General features: G+C 38.0%; 1 protein-coding gene and 1 long non-coding RNA gene across 3 annotated transcripts in view; one reads left to right on the top strand and one right to left on the bottom strand.

Moving 5' to 3' along the window:
* Positions 1-1,234: 1,234 nt before the first annotated feature.
* LOC134214153 (uncharacterized) lies at positions 1,235-4,983 on the bottom strand. Its single transcript, XR_009979681.1, has 3 exons — positions 4,866-4,983; positions 4,416-4,550; positions 1,235-1,430 (listed from the first exon to the last, which is right to left on the bottom strand). It is a non-coding gene; the product is annotated as an uncharacterized LOC134214153 (long non-coding RNA).
* Positions 4,984-6,528: 1,545 nt separating this feature from the next.
* The window catches only part of LOC134218274 (syndecan), a 144,761-nt gene continuing 132,493 nt past the window's right edge, over positions 6,529-18,796 (top strand). The window contains exon 1 of one of the 2 annotated variants that reach the window (XM_062697207.1): positions 6,529-7,722. In XM_062697207.1, the coding sequence (XP_062553191.1) occupies positions 7,630-7,722 (93 nt within the window). In that variant the 5' untranslated portion in view covers positions 6,529-7,629. The remainder of the gene's footprint in view (positions 7,723-18,796) is intronic. The other variant, XM_062697206.1, reaches the window with a different exon arrangement.

Here is an 18,796-nt window from a genome sequence, read left to right as displayed (position 1 = left end):
CTTCCTGCGCTCTGCTCAACCGATGATATACAGATTGCTCTTTTGTCAACGTTTAGACGGCAGGACGTGCAAATGCGTAAATTTGTATTCAATGTGGACATTGGAGCATAACCAGTCGCTTTCAGTTTATCTATGGTGCTTTCGGTGAGATTTCGTAACTCTTTTGAACACTTTTTCCATCAAACGGCCTACAACAGTTGAGAAAGCGGCTACTCATGTTGTTCGTTATATTTCAATAAACAAAATCACTTTTAAGTTTTTACTGACTAGTTTGGTGTCATTTGCTTGACTGAAGAAAAAATTACTATAAGATCTTTAACAACCTTAGTAGTAGTAATTTTTTTGCTTTTCGTGAGCATTGTCATGGTATGTACCTATCATGCATTTGTTGTTGTTGAAGATACCCGTTTCCTCCCGATCATAAAGTCTATTCTCTAAGAGGTATATTTTTTGCAGGTAAACTATAGACGTACACGTGTATCTTTGATTTTGCAGCTTTTGTCTTAAAAATAACATTTCTGATATGTTTCTATCAACGTTATTATCAACAGGTTTCAACACTATTAAAAGAATTTTCGCCAGTCACGTGCAATGAAAATTATGACACTATCAATACTTTTGATCACAACACTGGATCATGTCTAAGTTACTTACACAGCAAAAAAAGTTGTTGAATATTACATCGAAACAGCTGCAACCCACTAAATCCATCGGTTGTTGAATATTACATCGCACGATGTACTCAAGGACATTCTGCGTAATTAATATGAACGATGTAATTTTGTTCCGATGTACTAAATTAGACGATGCATTCGAAGCGATGTAAAATGGGGTCATGTAATACGGTACGATGTAAATGTAAAAAGCAAAATTGGGTTTTCTTTCTTCAGGTTGGCTTCAGGCAATCTAGTACTAGTACTTTCTCATTTTTATTTTATTCATGTTTCATTTTAGTTACATTGGTTATTGAAAATTGGGTACCTTTCATCATTCCCTAAATCCCTAACGGAGTTACAATATTTTCAGTTCCCGGTTGTTCTTATTCGGTAGGGACCAGACATATTCCCCACCATCATCGGCCCGTGTAATTCTTCATCCAACCAATTTCCCGTAGGTGACTGAGCAACATCCTGTAATCGGTGCCAGTCTATTTCGAATAGTTTGCTCGCCAGCGAAGAACAATCGTGCAATGTCCACTTTGCTACCGTCCTCATTGCCATTCCCGCTTGTTCCCTTAGTGCGTCGTTACGTACGTTCGGATGGCTCTACTTGGTGCTACTGTTGAACCGAAAAGCTACGGGCGCTGTTGCCATATCCGTTTCCGTTTGATTCCACCGTAACAAAATTTTACGATCCTGGTGCCTACGGATTGGTAGCAAATCGGGTGACGAGGAATTGCGGAACATACCTGTTATTTCCGATGCATTGACCTTTAAAAGAGAAACATTACAAATATTAAACAACGAAATTATATGAACAAGAACGAAACTTTTTTTTATTTGAGGTCGTACTTCGCTCACTTGTTCGTTCTCAAGCTCTTTCAATTTTAATTTAATCCCTGACTAGAGTGAAGCTGCTCAATCTCCATTTTTTTCCTCTCGTGTCGCTAAGCGAATATAGAAATTCATACTCAATGTTCAAGTCCAGTTGATTGAGCTCGCTTCGTTTGGAGAAGTTATCTGTGCTTAGTCTTCTTATTCTTCAATTACTCTATATTCCAACTGAAACTGGGCCTGCTTATCAACTTATTGTTCTTTTAACATTTCCAGTTATAAAATGAAAACTATTCCGGTCTCGAATTCTAATTCTACCTACAATCTGGAGATGAATTGTTCGATTCTTGGTCCACTCCAAGATGCTTTCGCATGAGAAACATGGGTACCATCGTGCGGGGGTTCTTTTGATTCCATGGGCTACTTTGGATTTTTGATTTTCTGAAAAAGATAAACGGAAAAAATACCAAATTTGAAACAGAGAGATGTCATCCAACTAACAACAAGACACCCGAATGGTGACAATGGCAATTTCATAGTAACTTACGTTAAAATTCTTTCAAAATGTCCTAAGTAGCCCCCGGTTTGTCAAAAAAAGCCCCGCACGACGTTTATACAAGTCCCTATATGTGCGAAGGTTTTTTAATCCTATCTGAATCTGTTTTTCCTTGACATATTTTTAATATTATAATATTTCTAAAAATCCAATCCACTCCAGAACCAGGATTCTTTTCGGCGTAATTGTAATCAAATTTATGCGAGCATTTAGCTTCAATGGCATTTGGTCTGGAGTTAATACATAATATGAGCAGAGGCGTAGGATTGTCAATCTAGAGATAGAGTTCGATTGTTGGTCCAGTCCTGGATGCTTTCGGCTAGAAAATATCCACGACTTCCTGAGATTAGTCCATCCTTTGTGTTTGCCGCACAAGATACGCATATTCATGCAGCGGCAGCTGAAAAAAGGGCAGGTTCCAGTTAAAAAGCAAAGCCTTTGAAAGAGAAGCTGCGATCCGAATCCCAAAAGGATTCCATAAAGAATCCCTCGAGAATTTCGGTCAAAAACTCACGAATGCGTTGTAAATCAAAGTCAAATGGTACATCGAGTTCATCACTTTTTATTCTGGATGCATTAGATTCTCAAAAGGATTCCGTCCAAGGATTCTTTTGAGATTGTGAAGTGAATCTACCTTAGATACCATACTGATTTTATCTAGGATTTTGAACTAACTACTTTAACTATTTTGATCGAAACCCTTCAAAGATTACGAACCGAATTTTTCTGCGATTCAGGATGGAATCCTTAAATTCTCAACCTTTTTTGGGAATTCTGATTAAATTCTTCTGCGGTTTTGCAGGGTATACTCATTGGATTGCAAAGAGAAGCCTTCTGTGATACCTTCTAGCATTCCACACGGAATATTTTGATTCTGAAAAAAAAAACTGTGAGATTTCGAACGAAATCTTTGTGGCATTCCAAATGGAATTCTTCTGGACCTACGAACAGAATTTTTGTGGGATTTCAAAAATAATCTTCCTGGAATTACGAACGGCATGCCTTGATGCTTTGATTTCTTAATTTTGAACGATTCCGAACGAAATCCATTAATTTTGATGATATTGCAAACGATTTTTTCCGGATGGGATTTTGAACGGAATTCTCCAAGGATTTTGAGCGGCTTGCTTCTTGGATTCTGAAAGAAGTCCTTGTGGCGTAATTCATCTGAGAATGAAAATGAAGTTCTTTTGAGATTCTGAACGGAAAACTTCTGAGAGTCTGGGATTTTAATTTTGAGTGAAACCTTTCTGGGATTCTAATCGGAAACCAAAAGAAATCCTTCCGTCATTCTGAACGAAATCCTTTTGCGATTTCTAATGATATTCTTCTACGATACAAAACGGCATCATTCGGCAAGAAAGCTTTCTGGGATGCCGAACGGAACCAAACAAATTTCATTGATGCCATTGATATTTAAAAAAAATCCTACTACGATCTCGATGATATTCCGATTTTTTCAAGGATTTTGAACAAAATCTGTTAGATATTCCTAATTGAATTAACCGAATGCTTCTGGAATTTGAATTTTGAATTTCATCGAAAAAAATTCCATGTGTTATATCTGTTTGTTTGTGCTGACAAGATTCCCTTCAGGATCGCAAAAGGACTCCTTCCGGAATAGCAAATGGATTCCCCTAGGGATAGCAAAAGGAATCCCTTCGGGATTGAAAAAGGATTCCCTTCGGGATCGCAAAAGGATTCCCTTCGGGATCCCAAAAGGATTCCCTTCGGGATCCCAAAAGGATTCCCTTCGGGATCCCAAAAGGATTCCCTTCGGGATCCTAAAAGGATTCCCTACGGGATCCCAAAAGGATTCCCATCAGAATGCCAAAAGGATTTCCATCGGGATCTCAAAAGGATTTCCATCGGGATCCCAAAAGGATTCCCATTGGGATTTAAAAATGAATCATTTCGGGATCCCAAAAGGATTCCCTTCGAGTACAAAATCGCTGAAGAAGAGTCGAGGTTGGAAGTTGCCTACAGCAATAATCTTCATAGTGTAGCAGAACTTGGAATTTTAAAAATAAGGAATTTAGTTTTATGAAAGCTCAAATGGATTATCGTCAAGGTCATCTGTCCTAATTTCAATCAGCAAAAGCTGATAGCACACACGATTAATTTTTAACTTGCTAATTGGAATTAAGGTTCTTTACTGTGTCAGAACTCCAGAACCCACGGAAAGCATTTCTTCGGATACATATTTATACCCGTTGGCATCCACAAATAGATTTGAAATGGGTTCTCTAATTGGCAACTCCTCCTCTTACTTACATATCTATCTTACCCCCCTATATGGAATTTTTTTTCAGACAACCAACGGGAATCTTTCTGAGATAAATGTTATCAAAATAAACAATGCCTACCCGTTTTCCGACGAAGTGTTGATCCGGTCCGATCTTCATAGGTAAGAAGTAGAATATATTTTGTGATCCGTCCAGTCGATTTCGAAGAATTTATTTAATTTGCTCGCCCAGTTTTGCCGAGTGGAATTCAGAAATCTGTAAATATTGACTAAAATTAATAGACGAAATTTATGTTGAAACTACAGTATAATTCCCACTGGAATCCATTATATAAGATACATTAATGATGTCCAATGAGCAGCTTGAAGTAGCTCGAAGTTTCTCCCGTCCTGCTCGTTAATGGACATGAGCGGGATGAGGATCACTTCGAGCTACTTCAAGCTGCTCATTGGACAGCACTATTCATCGTAATATTCCGTAACACCAAATGTCCCAAAATTCTTAAAGAAAATCTAACAAAAACCGACGGGAATATATCTGAGGATGAATTGCAACGAAAACAGTGCTTACCCATATTCCGGTGGTTTCTCAGCGATTTGCGAGGTTGAAAATTCTGTTGACCCGGTTCTGATCTCAGAACCGTCGATCTCGATGCCCTCGATGCCGATGTGGAGGATTATGAATGAACCTGCAAATATTTAAACATAAAGAAATGAATAAAAATAGATTTTATTAAATTTTAAATAATTTACTGCTCACGGACTACCCGAACGCTCAAAAACAAATTCAAATAAAAATGGCGCTTCTTCGCCAACCAACACTGAGCGAATTTGGTGAAACAAAATGGGGAAGTGTTGCCAAGATTTAATATCGCATATCAATTTAAGGCGATATCACATTCGACTTGTGTAATTTTACACATCGTATTTTGGACTAAACGGGTTGCATCTAATTCTGTGTAATTTTCATTGCATTTAAAGTGGAATATTACACAACTTCTACGCAATGGGAAATTATGATTGTAAACCAGTGTAATTTCATGGAGATGTAATATCACATTCAAATGAATGTTTATATGCATTTGAATTTCATCAATACATAGGAATTTTTGTACATCTCTCACTTCACATCGAAGTAAATTACATTATTTTTTGCTGTGTATAGATGCTATGAATAATTAAATCAAAATATCATGAAAACAACTTGTTTAAATCACGTCCCTTAACAATAAAATCTGCATCAAACTGCAATTCTCGAAATAACTTACACAGAAAAAAAATTTTTTTACTAAATGTGAAAATTGTGAAATGTTTGAAATGTCATAACTTTTTGTTTATTAGTTTACCATCACCAAATTTTTATGGTAGATAGCTAATATAATGGACCGTTTTCCTAAAAAATTACGTTCGAAAAAAGATAGGGTTTTGAGATATTTGAGTTTTGTGACAAAAATGATATTTTTAAAGGCAAAAAATTTTTTTTACTGTGCACACTTTCTTAAGAATTGCCATTTAGTTGTCTAACTTTGCTGAAAAAATCATAACAATCGAAATTCCGTTTTTGCTGTGCAGCTTTTTAAATATTTTTGAACCATTTTCACATACACCCTTTTGAAAAGTTAGTCGTGACTCAATATGAAGATTTGATATCGAAAATGACGACTTAGATGAAATTGAAAAACTGTGCAGAGTTTCAAATATTTTTCGAAATGGTCGCTCAGGATCGACTGACATGCCCCGTGGAATGCCTCTACACCAACACCGGGTCATCGTGCGCGCTGCCGATTTGTTCTATGCGCATCAGCGCAGCGGAGAAAGAAGAATTAAATTGAAGCGAATAAAAATCCCGCCTCATGGAGTTTTCGTATGGTTGCCCTCACGGCAACCATAATGCACTCCCAGCACGAATGGAACACTTGTTTCAGAACAAGGAGCATTAGGCTCGTAAAAATGGACATAATTAACATGAAGAAAATTATTAGACATTGCACAGAGAACTCGATAAGAGATTGGTTTATCCTACATATTTTCCATTCTCAGTGTTACTGAAAAAGAGCGCAACCATTTTCGCCGAGGGGTATGTTCCCGGAACGGTTTTCAACATGCAGCCACTTTGCATGCTCACAGCGCAATTGCCCCTTGTCAGTGTCATTTTTACCTGAACCCTGCGCATTCAGTGTTCGCCTCTCTTCCATTCACAAACGACGAGCATAGTTAATACAAACCTGCTTATGGCATCACGTTCATCGTTCTATGGTTTCTATGTTTGTATGCTGGTGAGCTGGTGAGAAGCGAGTGAGGTTCAGAGCAGACCCATCGATTCAGGGGGAAGACATTTTGAAAGCGCAAGTCTAGAGCCGTCCGTCGAGAATATTTCTCGCTCGCTGATGATGTTCATTGATCATTGCCATCGGTGGCTGAGTGTGAACGAATCAACCATTAGAGCCAGGCCTGTTTGACAGTGAAGTGAAGTGAGTAGACGAATACAGAGCGTGTGCGAAGGAGGAGTTGTGCGTTCTACTCTCGGTTGGAATATTTTGTGATTTAGGCGATATTCGGGAAGAATATTTCGATATTTGCGTGTGGGGATACATTTTTGCACGTCGGAGCTATCGTTCACCGTCCGTATGAGACCGAATAGACTTTGGTTGGTGCATTTGTGAAGGGCCAAAAGTCCAGGCCGTGTCCAGGGCCGAAAATCCGAGCGTGAAAATTGTGTGAAAGATTTACGTTCCTCTCCGCTGCTGGTGCTGGTTCGAGCTTGTGTGTTGGTCTTTGTGGTTTTTGTGCGGTGGTGCCATTCCGTTCTCACTTACGGGACGGGCCGGAATATTTTCTTTCGATAAGTCGGTTTCTCCTCGCGTCCGCCCCCGCGTCTGTTTGTGGGCTGTGTGTTATTTTACTTTTTTCTCCCATTCAGTACTGGGCGAAGAATGATGTGTCTGTGTGTATAGTGCGTGCATGCGTGTAGTGGTGCGTGCTGATGTTCAGGGCACATACGAAGCAAGCAAAATAATATACATCGCAGGTTTTGGAATCCGATTTCCGAATCCATAAAAAAAGAAACGCACAGGAAAAGTGCTTCGCGGTTGGGAAGTAGTTTTCGCGAAAAACATTCCGCCCGAAGTTGCCTGTGGCAGTGAGTAGCCGCCACAACGTGTGAAGAATTTCCTATCGCACTGGAGTGCAAAGTGGACTAGGATAGATTTAATTAATCCTAGGAAGAAAATCTCAAGGCAGAAGCGCTGTAGTGTTGGTATACACAGGTGAGCGGATCAGGTCGTGGGAACGATACACGAGAGGAGTAGCGGTAGCAGGGGCCAGCAAAAAACAGGATGTATCTCAGAAGAATTCACATATCGACGATACTGTTGGCATGTTTCATGCTGACAGCACAGTGGTCCAATGCCTTGGCTCAGGATGAACAGGTATGTGTCAACGAAGCTGCGACCGGAGCATTCTAGAGTTAGTTGGTTCATCATTACAAATTACAAAAATCTTTCAATACAAAATGTCATGCAAGGCAATGAAGACCAGTAAGTCAGAGGCCTTCAAGCAGGTTGAGCGACGGAGCAATATTCGGATAGCTTTTTTCGGATTCTTCTAACTTGATTACTGGATAAAGTGAAAAAAGACGTGCAACTGAAAACATATTTCGTAGCTTGGCAAACAAGACGTAAAGGAAGTCATAAATTTTGGATCTTCATTGGATTTTCTGTGCAATTTACTCAACATTTTCCGGATGTCAAGATCACCTTGAACGACTTTATCATCCAGTTTCCAACAAATATTTGCTCTACAAGGTTTCCATAAATGTTTCATTAAACCAGAATGTTTCTGGGGTATCCAAATGGTGGCCTGCTCATTATGACTATCGGATAGCGACTGACACTGCATTTCTCATAGATATCACCAAAGACTCGAATAATGGAAACAAACCAAAGGCAACGAAGAAATGGGCTTCTTTTTGGATTTCGCATAAACAGCATGTGATTTGAAGCAGAAGCGAAAGACAATCGACATCTAACAATAGAGTAGTACATGATGCGTTGGCAATAAGCAAAGATGTAACATGTTTAAAGACATCAGACTATGCATTAGCCAAGAGTTAGCGTTGCAGCCCTAAAAAGAATAGTTATAATATAGAGACTAGCTCGCGTGGGGCCCTCCTTAGCCGTGCGGTAAGCAAGACCATGCTGAGGGTGGCTGGGTTCGATTCCCGGTGCCGGTCTAGGCAATTTTCGGATTGGAAATTGTCTCGACTTCCCTGGGCATAAAAGTATCATCGTTTTAGCCTCATGATATACGAATGCAAAAATGGTAACCTGGCTTAGAAACCTCGCAGTTAATAACTGTGGAAGTGCTTAATGAACACTAAGCTGCGAGGCAACTCTGTCCCAGTGTGGGGATGTAATGCCAATAAGAAGAAGAAGAAGAAGAAGAAGAAGCTCGCGTAGCCTCCAACGGGACAAATGGAGTCTGTAATTCTCTTCAAGGAAGTCAACCCGGTGGCTTAACTCACATACTTTTCGACGATTTCATGAACCTGAATCCAAAAAGGCGTTGATCACGACTTCAAAATTTTATGCGTTCCTGGCTCTGATCAAGCAAGATCATACGGACCGAAGCGCCAACAGACGTTTGTCAACTGTGTTATGGCGTAGATTTTCTGGACACGGATAAATTCTTATATCAATACTGCCAAAGAACTGTTGTCCATCGACCAAAGTGTGGTTGACATGTTATTGAGTTCAGTTATGATAATATGTACTAACTAGAGAGTACATTTCCCGGCAATTTATTTCGTCCCAGGATTTAAAATAGAAAAAGTTGCCGTTCCTGGGAAGTCCCGGCCCGGAGTTTTTCGCAATACTAAAAGAAATTTTGATTGGATATTATTAAAATAATTGGATAAAGATAAAATAAAATTAATCCGTTTACCTTTGCTATAACGAAACCCTTATCATCAGGAGATGATACTATCTGCTGGATGGGATACCGCCCGCTCTTCCAGATGGCCATTGTTCTGGATTTGTCCGTAGTCCAACTGCCATTCCCAACAGGGATGCAATATGGGTCGGACAGCAAAGCGACATAAGTTTTATTCTCATGGACCGACTGCTGTAGCAGTGCTAAGAAACAAACATAAGAGATTTTTGAATATTGAAGCATGTCTTCCATTTTCAGCACAATGTTCTACTTTTTGCCACATTTTGGCCAAATATCCATTGTAAAAGTTCCATATGTTCAAGACTCAAATTCTTCAACCTTCCGAATAGTTCCAGTTAAGTTCTACAAAAATGTAATAGTCGATCTAAATTGTGGAAACTGAAGGCTTTTCGAAAATACGCAACGTGTAAGCTAAACATCAAGCTGCAATTATATGAGCTTTAATCCAATTTGTGCAATCGCTTGAAATAGTTTTCTTCTTCATGTTTTTATCCGGTATTTTGCGCGATACGTATCCCCCTGCGCTAAAACCGACTTCAGTGTAATTGCGTTATTGCATCAACAACATTTCGTTCACTTTCATAATATGGGTATGATTGTAGATAAGTGTGCGCGTCACGTTGGAATTCTAGGAATACGGTTATCGCGGTTATCTTATTTGAGGATATTTCTGCTATATTTCTGATCCGACGTAAGCTGAAAAAGTGACGGATGTGCCCAATTTATGAATTGTGCATAATGATGAAATTGTTGATAGGACTTAACAAAAATATATCTGATGGAAATCAAAGATATCATGGGTTTTCTATGACTTATGGGGTTTTCGGAAGTTTTAAAGTGTCATTAAATTAGATTAAAATGCTGTTCTAAAACTTTGGAAAGAATTATATTGTTCTGAGCGATTATAAAATAAGACGATTCCGGGCATTGAGAAATTGGACTCCCTGGCTAAGGTAGGCGCAATGGAAGGCAATACTACGAGCGACAAATCGTCTTCGATGATTTTTTCACAATAGCTCCCATTGTTGGTTACAATTATAGATAGAAGAATCTATAGATGAGCGAAAGCACGGTTGGGTTCGTTTTTTATCGTGTACCAGACGCATATGACGTCACACCCCTTAATATTTTTACCTAAATCGTGACTTTATGCTCGTTTGGACTTTGGAGACACGTTTGACAATAATTCGTTTGGAGACAGAGGGATTATCTTCGCTCATCTATATATTCCACTATCTATAGTAACAATAACCTACCGGTACTGGCGGCGCGGTGGTTGATTCATTTATAATTTGGCGTCAGTGGTAAGAACTACAATTGGAGGCGTTGTTAATCAATCAAGCGAAAAATCAATTAAAATGTCAGGCAATTTGAAATATTAATAAATTTTTATTGCATTTTATCGTCCATGAAATGCAATGTAATAGTCTGATTTATTGAAAAGGTCTCAACAAATTCTTTGGAATGTTTTTCCAAAAACTTTAAATTTAAAAATTTATTTCAGGTATTCCTTCAAATACGATCGAAAATTCCATTCAATGTGAAATTTTTCCAGTTTTTCTCCGGAATTTCCAGAAAAAATCTTTTCCACAAATCTAGGACAAAATTTCAGGAATTTTCTTAGGAGTTTCTGAACGAATTGCTAACGGAAGTGACAACTGCAGGGTGTGTATGTGTGTATCTTCAATCTAACCCCCACTGTCCGGCAGTGGTATTATGGAAGAAAGCTGTCTTTAATAAAGTCAGCTTTAGCCCGGGAGTTAGAAGGTGCTAGCTCTACTACAGCTCCAGTGACCCATTTCAGACTGCCTGGTAACTCACGTCCAGTCCGAGGTCACTTTCACTAGCAATAAGCCCCGCCTGTTTATGCTACTATTATCAATTGGATAATGGATCCATAAACAAACTTCCGGATTTTTTTTAATCCAGCGCGCATTTAATTTTGGAATCATATAAAAACATATTGAAACAATCTCACCAAAATGATCCAATCACTTCCACGAACAATTTACTTCACTCCTTCAAAGCTATACGGAGTAATTCGATAAATAATGTATAAATAACCATCTATCTCTGGTATTATCACACAGCCACACATATTTCACCAAAAACATCCCCTTATACACAAACGACTTCGCGCACTCAATTAAGAAATACACTTTATTAAAGGTAAATTCCAAACTTCAAAACACTTTTCTAGTACATGCAAAATATAAACATCAGCCGAATCTGTTTCTTGCGCGAACCACAGAAGTGACAACTGCAGGGTTTGCAGAAATCGCTCTCAATAGATAACGAACAACGATAAAAGAGAGGCAAAAACTGTTCCGAATCATAACAAGCCATGATAACAAATTTATCAAACTTGTATACAAGTGCAAAAAAACAGAATCGGATAGGAAGCCCCCACAGAAAAATGGTGATTCTCGCTTTGTTTTCGCTCATTTCGTGTTGGTTACTGCACAGCTGTGTAGAACAAGTTGAAATGCATCATCAGAGCTAGTGCTCCCCGCATTTGGAGCTTTCTAAAAGAAATTTACCATGGGGTATAGCCTCCCGAATCAGTTCTCTATCATGACAACTTGCGGAAAAAGTCTCGTATATGTATACATAGATGGTAAGTGAGAGACTTGTTTATTCTCTTTAGGATTCAATCGATTCAATTCGAAGAAAATTTCTAAAAAAAAATCGGATTTTCCTTTACGAATTCTTTTAGAAATTTCTTCGGACGTCTGGTCACATTACAATAGTAGGAATTTTTGGAAGAGTTTCTAGAGGAAATTTCAAATTAATTTCGAAAGAACTCTTAAAGTAATTTCCGAATGATCCTAAAATAATTTCTGAATGAATTTTAGAAGTGATTCCAAAAAAAAAAAATCTTAATCGATTTCTTAAGACTGGAAGAATTTATTTATTCCTGGAATAATTGCTGAAGTAATTGCTTTAAAAAATATCAGAAAGGTTGTGTACAAGAAATGACCGCAAGGTAGACGCTGGACAACGTAAGGATATTATTGTAACACAATACGCGTGGCTATGATTTTAGTGTAAGCTAAACTATTATTGGACCGCTATCTGCACTCTGAAGCCTCTGCACCCCTGAAGGCCCATTAGTCCCGTCCCTATGTTTTGTTTATAGGTATGAGTGCAAATATTGTATAACCGTAACACTCACCAAAGGGGCGTGGCTACAGGGTTAACTATACTGATAACAAGAAAGCAGCTTATCCGCGCGCGCGATCCATTCGTCGCGAAGAGCAGACCGCGGTCCTACCATCGGCATCGGCCGAACTCCTGCCGGAAGTTTTATTCCCGCCGATGGTGTGGGTCGTGCGGTCATCGTCGTCGCCATCAGCAGCACTACGAAAATTTGAGGCGAGACGAATTTTGATCAAAGCACAAAAATGATTGGCTTGGTGATGGCAGATAGTTTCCGTCGGTAGCAGAATCACGAGCGCGCGTCAGAGAGAGACGCTGCAGAAAATTATTCGCATGGATAGCAGCAGTAGCAGTCAAGTGAAATTTTCCCTCAAGATTATAATTTTAGTAGACACGCGTTCGTGATTCTACTACCAACGGCAACATTATAATTTGCACTAAAAAAAACGTCTCGGTCAAACCTTCACTTCCACAAAATTGACATAATCTTTATGAGAACCGATAGGTTTTCAATAATCCCCATTTCCAAAAACAAACTGCAAACAAAAAATAAGAATCTCGAAATAAAAATTACATGGCTGCCACTGATGCCACCCATGCAAATAAATATTTGTAGCATCTCCCTCTGACGCGCGTTCGTGATTCTGCTACGGTAACTTTCTGGTGTCGCAATGCGTTCAATTTGCACTTTGAACAAAATTCTCCACACATCAACCTTCCCTTGTATAAGATAGTGGTCCTTAAAAGAACAAATGTATTGGCCCTGAAACAAAACCAGATCCAGAACCATGCAAGAAAATTTCACTGGATTGCCGCTGACGCCAACGATAGCCATTCGATAGTTTGCCACTGAACCGCTATTGAAATTTTCAATAGTTTATAGCAATAAGCAAAAGTTTCAAGGAAATTGACAAATTGCTGAAGAGTTTCCGAGTCGATAAATATATAAATCTCAAAAATCCATCGAAAAATGAAGGCTCTTTTAACGTTCAAAATCTTACATCCTAAGTAACATTTTTAGTTTTATAACGCACTTGAAGATCATTACTGTACAAGAGTGTCTTAAAACCTAATTTTAGATTCTGATTTGGCTACCAGTATCTTCGGATAAGAAGTTGTTCAAGTTTCAAGAATTCCTGAACCAATTTCGCAAACATTCCTAAAACCATTTCCAAAAGAAATCATAAGGAATTTTCGAAGGTATTCCTAAATTTATTTGCGGTGGATTTTTGAAGAAATTCCTAGAGGAGAGAGAGGATGTTCATGGTGTAATTCCTGAAGGAGTTTTCGAAGATTTCTGGGTAACTAACCGAATTAATATCGGGGGAGGATTTTCCGGACGAACTTCTGAATAAATTTATGGAATATCACTGAAAAAATTTCGGAAGTTTCTTCTGAATCAAATTCCCAAGGAATTCTTGAGATTTTCTGAAGAAGTATGATGATAAATCTACTGCAATCCCAATATTTTTGAGTTTTTTTGGCAATTCTGAATTCGAAATTCAAAACAGGTTTTTGTTTTACTACTGTCCGAGTTTTCGAAAAACTTCCCTGAAAGAGTTCTGAAAATTCATATGAAAGTTCAATAGGAATTTGTTGGAAAATTCCATTGGGAATTCTTTTCAGAATTCTTTCCATAATTTCTTGGAAAATTGCTTCCTTCAGAAGTTCGTTTAGAAAATCTTGTCCCAAATATAGTCATAAGGTTGTTTTTCGGAAATTCCTCCTGAAATACATTTGGAGTTTCACATCCAGGAATTTCTCCAGAGATTCTTTCTCCTCCAGGAATGATTTATAAATTCCCCTGTATGGATTATTTGGTAAGACCTCACGAAAGGTTTATGTTATATTATATTTCTCCAGAAAATTCTTTTGTAAAACAGTGTAAAATTCCTGCAGAAATTATTTCGAAAATTTTGTTGAAAAAACTCATTCGGAAAATTATGGTTGAATGAAATAGGAGTTCCAGAGTTGTTTCTAACGGAAATTTCAAACGATTTCCTAAAGAAATTTCGATGAAAATGTCCGAAAAACTCTCGAGGAAATTTAAAAATAATTTTCAAACAAAACTTACGAAGGATTAGTAAAAGAAATTCTAAAGGATTTTCTGAAGAGATTCCCAAAAGAATGCGCAAAGGAAATTTCGAACGAAAATCGAAAGGAATCTCGAAGGTTAAAGGAATTTCGGCAATTATTAAATAACATCCGGAGAAATGACCAAAGGAATACCTAAAGGAATTTTCGAAAGAATTCGTGGCGGAAGTTCTGAAGAAATTTCTTGCTAGGCATTTCTTGAGATAGTATTGGCAGAATTCTTAAAAATATATTCCGAAGAAATTCCTGAAGAAACTTCCAAAGGTAATTCTAAAATAAGTTCTGGATTTATCTACGAAGTAATTTCCGGAAGGTTTCCAGAAGAAATCCCGAAAGAATTCTTGGAGGAATGTCTTAAAAAACTCTTGCAGAGTTTTAAGACTGACGAAAATTTCTTCAGAATGTAATTTGAAATTTCAGTTCGAAAATTCCCTTTAGGAAAAATCATTGAGCAATTTACTCAGGAAATCCTCTGAAAGTTCAAATTATTTTCGGAAGTTCCCTCGGTAATCCTTCTAGAGATTCCTTCGAGAATGTTTTGCATTTTTTTTTTAAGAATTTCTTCCGAAGTCCATTTTATAGAAATTCCTTAGGTACATCCTTTAGGGGTTTTTTTGTATATTCCATTGGAAATTGGATTGGTTTTTCTACGGAAAACCCTTCAGAAATTCCTTTAAGGCTACCATGTGGAAAACGATACTGAAAATTGAAAAACATGTGTTTTTGATGAAAAGAATATTTATGAAATATGTAAAAATATTTACTGCATTCTGCAAACCTGTGGGAATCGTACCCACGCCTCCCCGTCCGCTAGACGGGTGCTCTACCACTATGCTACAGTAAACTTAATGCTACCCTCATTAAGTTCGGGTTCTAATCCCACCGGTGCACAGAGGGACGAATCCTTAGAAAGAGGGTCAAAAGGTCATTTTTCAAAATGATGTATTTTATTTTTTAAATATTTTTCTCGCATTATACAGGTTATAAAACATTGTAAATTACTTTGGTTGAGTCAATTTGACGATATTGTGCCCATTGGAGTACTTTCGAAGTTGGCATGAAAACTGTTTTTAACACCATTGATAATATATATAATAATGAAGTATGATATTTTTGCAATATTTTTCAAATTTGTTTTTCAAATCATTTCAAACTCAAAACATCTTTAAAGATAACATAATCAACTACTTATTGCATACATTGTATCACAAATTCATGTAATGTTCACCCTTGACTTATGGAGTTGAATTTGGGCTTATTTCGAAATTTACTCATTTCGTGGTGTTTTCATGTGGTCAGAAAACAATTTACCCATCATTACCCAGCGCTGAAAATTGCATGACTACTAGTTTTCATCACATATTTTCGAACTAAGCCAAATTTAAGACCCACTAGGGCCCGCAGGTTTTTTCCGAGGCTTTTGAAAATGACGTTAAATACATGAAAATGTATGTATATGTATTGAATGCTACAATCACAACAATCGTTATGAATGTAGTTGAAAATGATAAAATTTCATCACAGTAAGTATAATAAACCCATTTGTTCTCATTCTAAGCCATATTTGTACTTTTGACCGTCTTTTTTCCAATCCGTCCCACTGTGCGGTGGGCAGGGGTATTTTTGCATTTTTCATAAATATTCTCCTTCTCAATGTTTTTCGGTCTTCAATATCGTTTTCCACATCATAAAAAGTAAAACAAAAGTCGATAACCTTAACTTTTTTTTGTGGATACCTACGGAAATTGTTTCAAGAAAACCTTCCAAAATTTCTTTTATGAATTTATTTGGAAATTGATGTAGGAATTCCTGCCGAAATTGAATTAGGAGCCCCTTCAAATTTTTATAATAAATTGTATCAGCAATTATTTCAGGATTCCTCAAACAAATTCTTCTTGTAATTCCTTAAGAAATCTCTTCCGAAACTCTTGGAAGGAATTCTTGGTATTCCATCGAAATTACTCTTATATTTTCGGAAACTCACACAGAATTTTTTGCGAAAATTCCCTCAGGAATTCTTTTGGACGTTTCTCCGGAAATTCAATTGGAAATTTCCTAAGACTTTCGTATATTCCTTTGGAAATTCCACAGATAACAGATATTTAGGCTGGTATACCATACATGTGTGAATATCCGCAACCGATGATTCAAATGCATCGCTCCTGCTTTAATATCTGTTATCTGTGGAGATTTTTTTGAAAACCGGAAAATTATTCAGATCTTCCTTTAGCAATCATTCACAAATTACTTCAAGAGTTCCGTCGGAAATTTCGTCTAGAAATTCATTTAACAGTATCGTTAGAAACCCTTCCGAAAATTCCTTTAGGATTTTCTATTTCAATCTATAATAAATTTCCGGGAAAAATCTACCCATAAAATTTCCGGAATAATTCCTGCAGCAATTTCAGAAGGAATTTTGTATGGTTTTACTAACATGACGGAGCTACGAGTTATGGAAGTTTTGAAGAAATATCCAGATGAATTTGAAAAGGTCTCTTCAGAGGATTTTCCGAAGGAATCCCTGGAGGAATGGCAAAAATAATTAATTGCGTAATGCTCTTAAATTATTCCTAGAGTGGAAAGAACTTCGGCAGGATTTTCAATAGAAATTATCTGAGATATCCCTGGAGAAATTTTCGCGTATGCAATAAAATTTCAGGATAAATATTTTATTTGATCACGTGCTCCATCGTGCCCCAGTTTAACGCCACCAGTGCCCATTGGGATTGGTTACCTGATCTTCCCAAGGGTTGCTCGTATCCCGGGTCTATTTTATTCCGTCAGGTACGCAAATACCTATGGTACATTTTACCCAGCATTTGCCGTGCCCAAAAATATAGTATGCATGGGGGTCAAAATTGTCAACCTGAATGATAATCAATTTTCAAAAACCAATGAATGGTTTTCATCGTTTACAACTTTCTCTATCAACGTTCTGGTAATACCGATGCAAAATAAAATTTCTGGTTTTATGTTTCAGTACATGTGAATGTGATTCAAATTTTAATTTTTTTGATCCCTGATGTTTCAAATGCTGCATTTGCCATTTTAATAAACCTCCTAGTTTTTTAATTGGTTTGAATGCAACTTGATTGTGCTCACCCTACTAATGTAAAAGGTCTTTTCGTGAGATGGCCTATGAACTATTTTAATATAATCAATACGTCGCCTTCATAGAATACGTCCTGAGCTGAAAGACAGTTGTTGTTACTAAGCGATTTTACTTTTGTAACCTAAGCTAAAAGGAAAACAAAAATGTTCTTTATTGAATTTGAGTTTCGCTCAATACGGTATTTCCGCAATAACTTTTAATGCAAGCATCAAATCGTTTCGACATAATATCTTAAAATCTAGATTTAAAAAAATTCGGATTATACACTGTTGTATGTATTTTAGTCTAATATCGAATAAATTATAATTGGATGTCCTTGTTAAGTTATGAATCTATATACTGTCACTGTGACATATTATAAGGATTGTAATAGGAAGTTTGTGGGTGAAGACCACTTCTTTGCCAAAATAATATATTTATTTAACCAGGGGTTCACGATTCAGCTTCCCCAATGCACCCCATATTAAAATAGGAAAGCACTTGGAGACGCCGCAACGCGCTTCGTAAGACATGCCATAGGAACCCCGACTCTATACAGAAGGCTCCGCTTGCTGCACGATTAAGCTGGTGGAAGTGAGAGAAAACTGACTGACTGGGGCTGGTCGATTTGTTGGCCGACGACGACGACGACGATGACGACGGACGACGGCTGGTTCCGAGAGGTCGGAACTGTAGTCGGAATCCGGAGGCAGTAAGAATGCCAATAACAATAATATTAACACGAGCCTGATAGGAAAACGTGCGGAAGAGAAAAAGAACAGCCTGCGCGGCCAGGCAGGGCCACTTGCCAGTCAGCCAGCAAGAGCAAAATATGAATCGCTTTTCTTTTTTTTTATCAATGCTGCCAGCTTTTATGGCAGGCGGAATCGACGGAAGGCCCGTTCTGTGCATTATTTCGGTGCCGGGGGCTGTTCCGCTAATGATGTCACTTTTATGGTGCCTGTGCTTGGTTGGTTGGGTGGCTGGCTGGCTGGCTGGCAGGGCGGTACGACCGACGATGAACGGTTGTTGGCCTATTCATACAGATATGCGAAGGCCCAACCAACCAACCAACAACGGTCCGACCCAAAAACGCAAAGAAAGACTGTAAGAGGGTGTGACATCATTAGTGATGTTTATTATCACTTTGGTGCGGTATCTCGGCGCCCCCTCTCGGCCACACGCGGGTAGAAAGAACAACAGAGCAC

Source organism: Armigeres subalbatus, chromosome 2, assembly GCF_024139115.2.
Source record: "Armigeres subalbatus isolate Guangzhou_Male chromosome 2, GZ_Asu_2, whole genome shotgun sequence".
In the NCBI taxonomy this organism is placed as follows: Eukaryota; Metazoa; Arthropoda; class Insecta; order Diptera; family Culicidae; genus Armigeres; species Armigeres subalbatus.
This window is presented reverse-complemented; position numbering and strand designations above follow the sequence as displayed.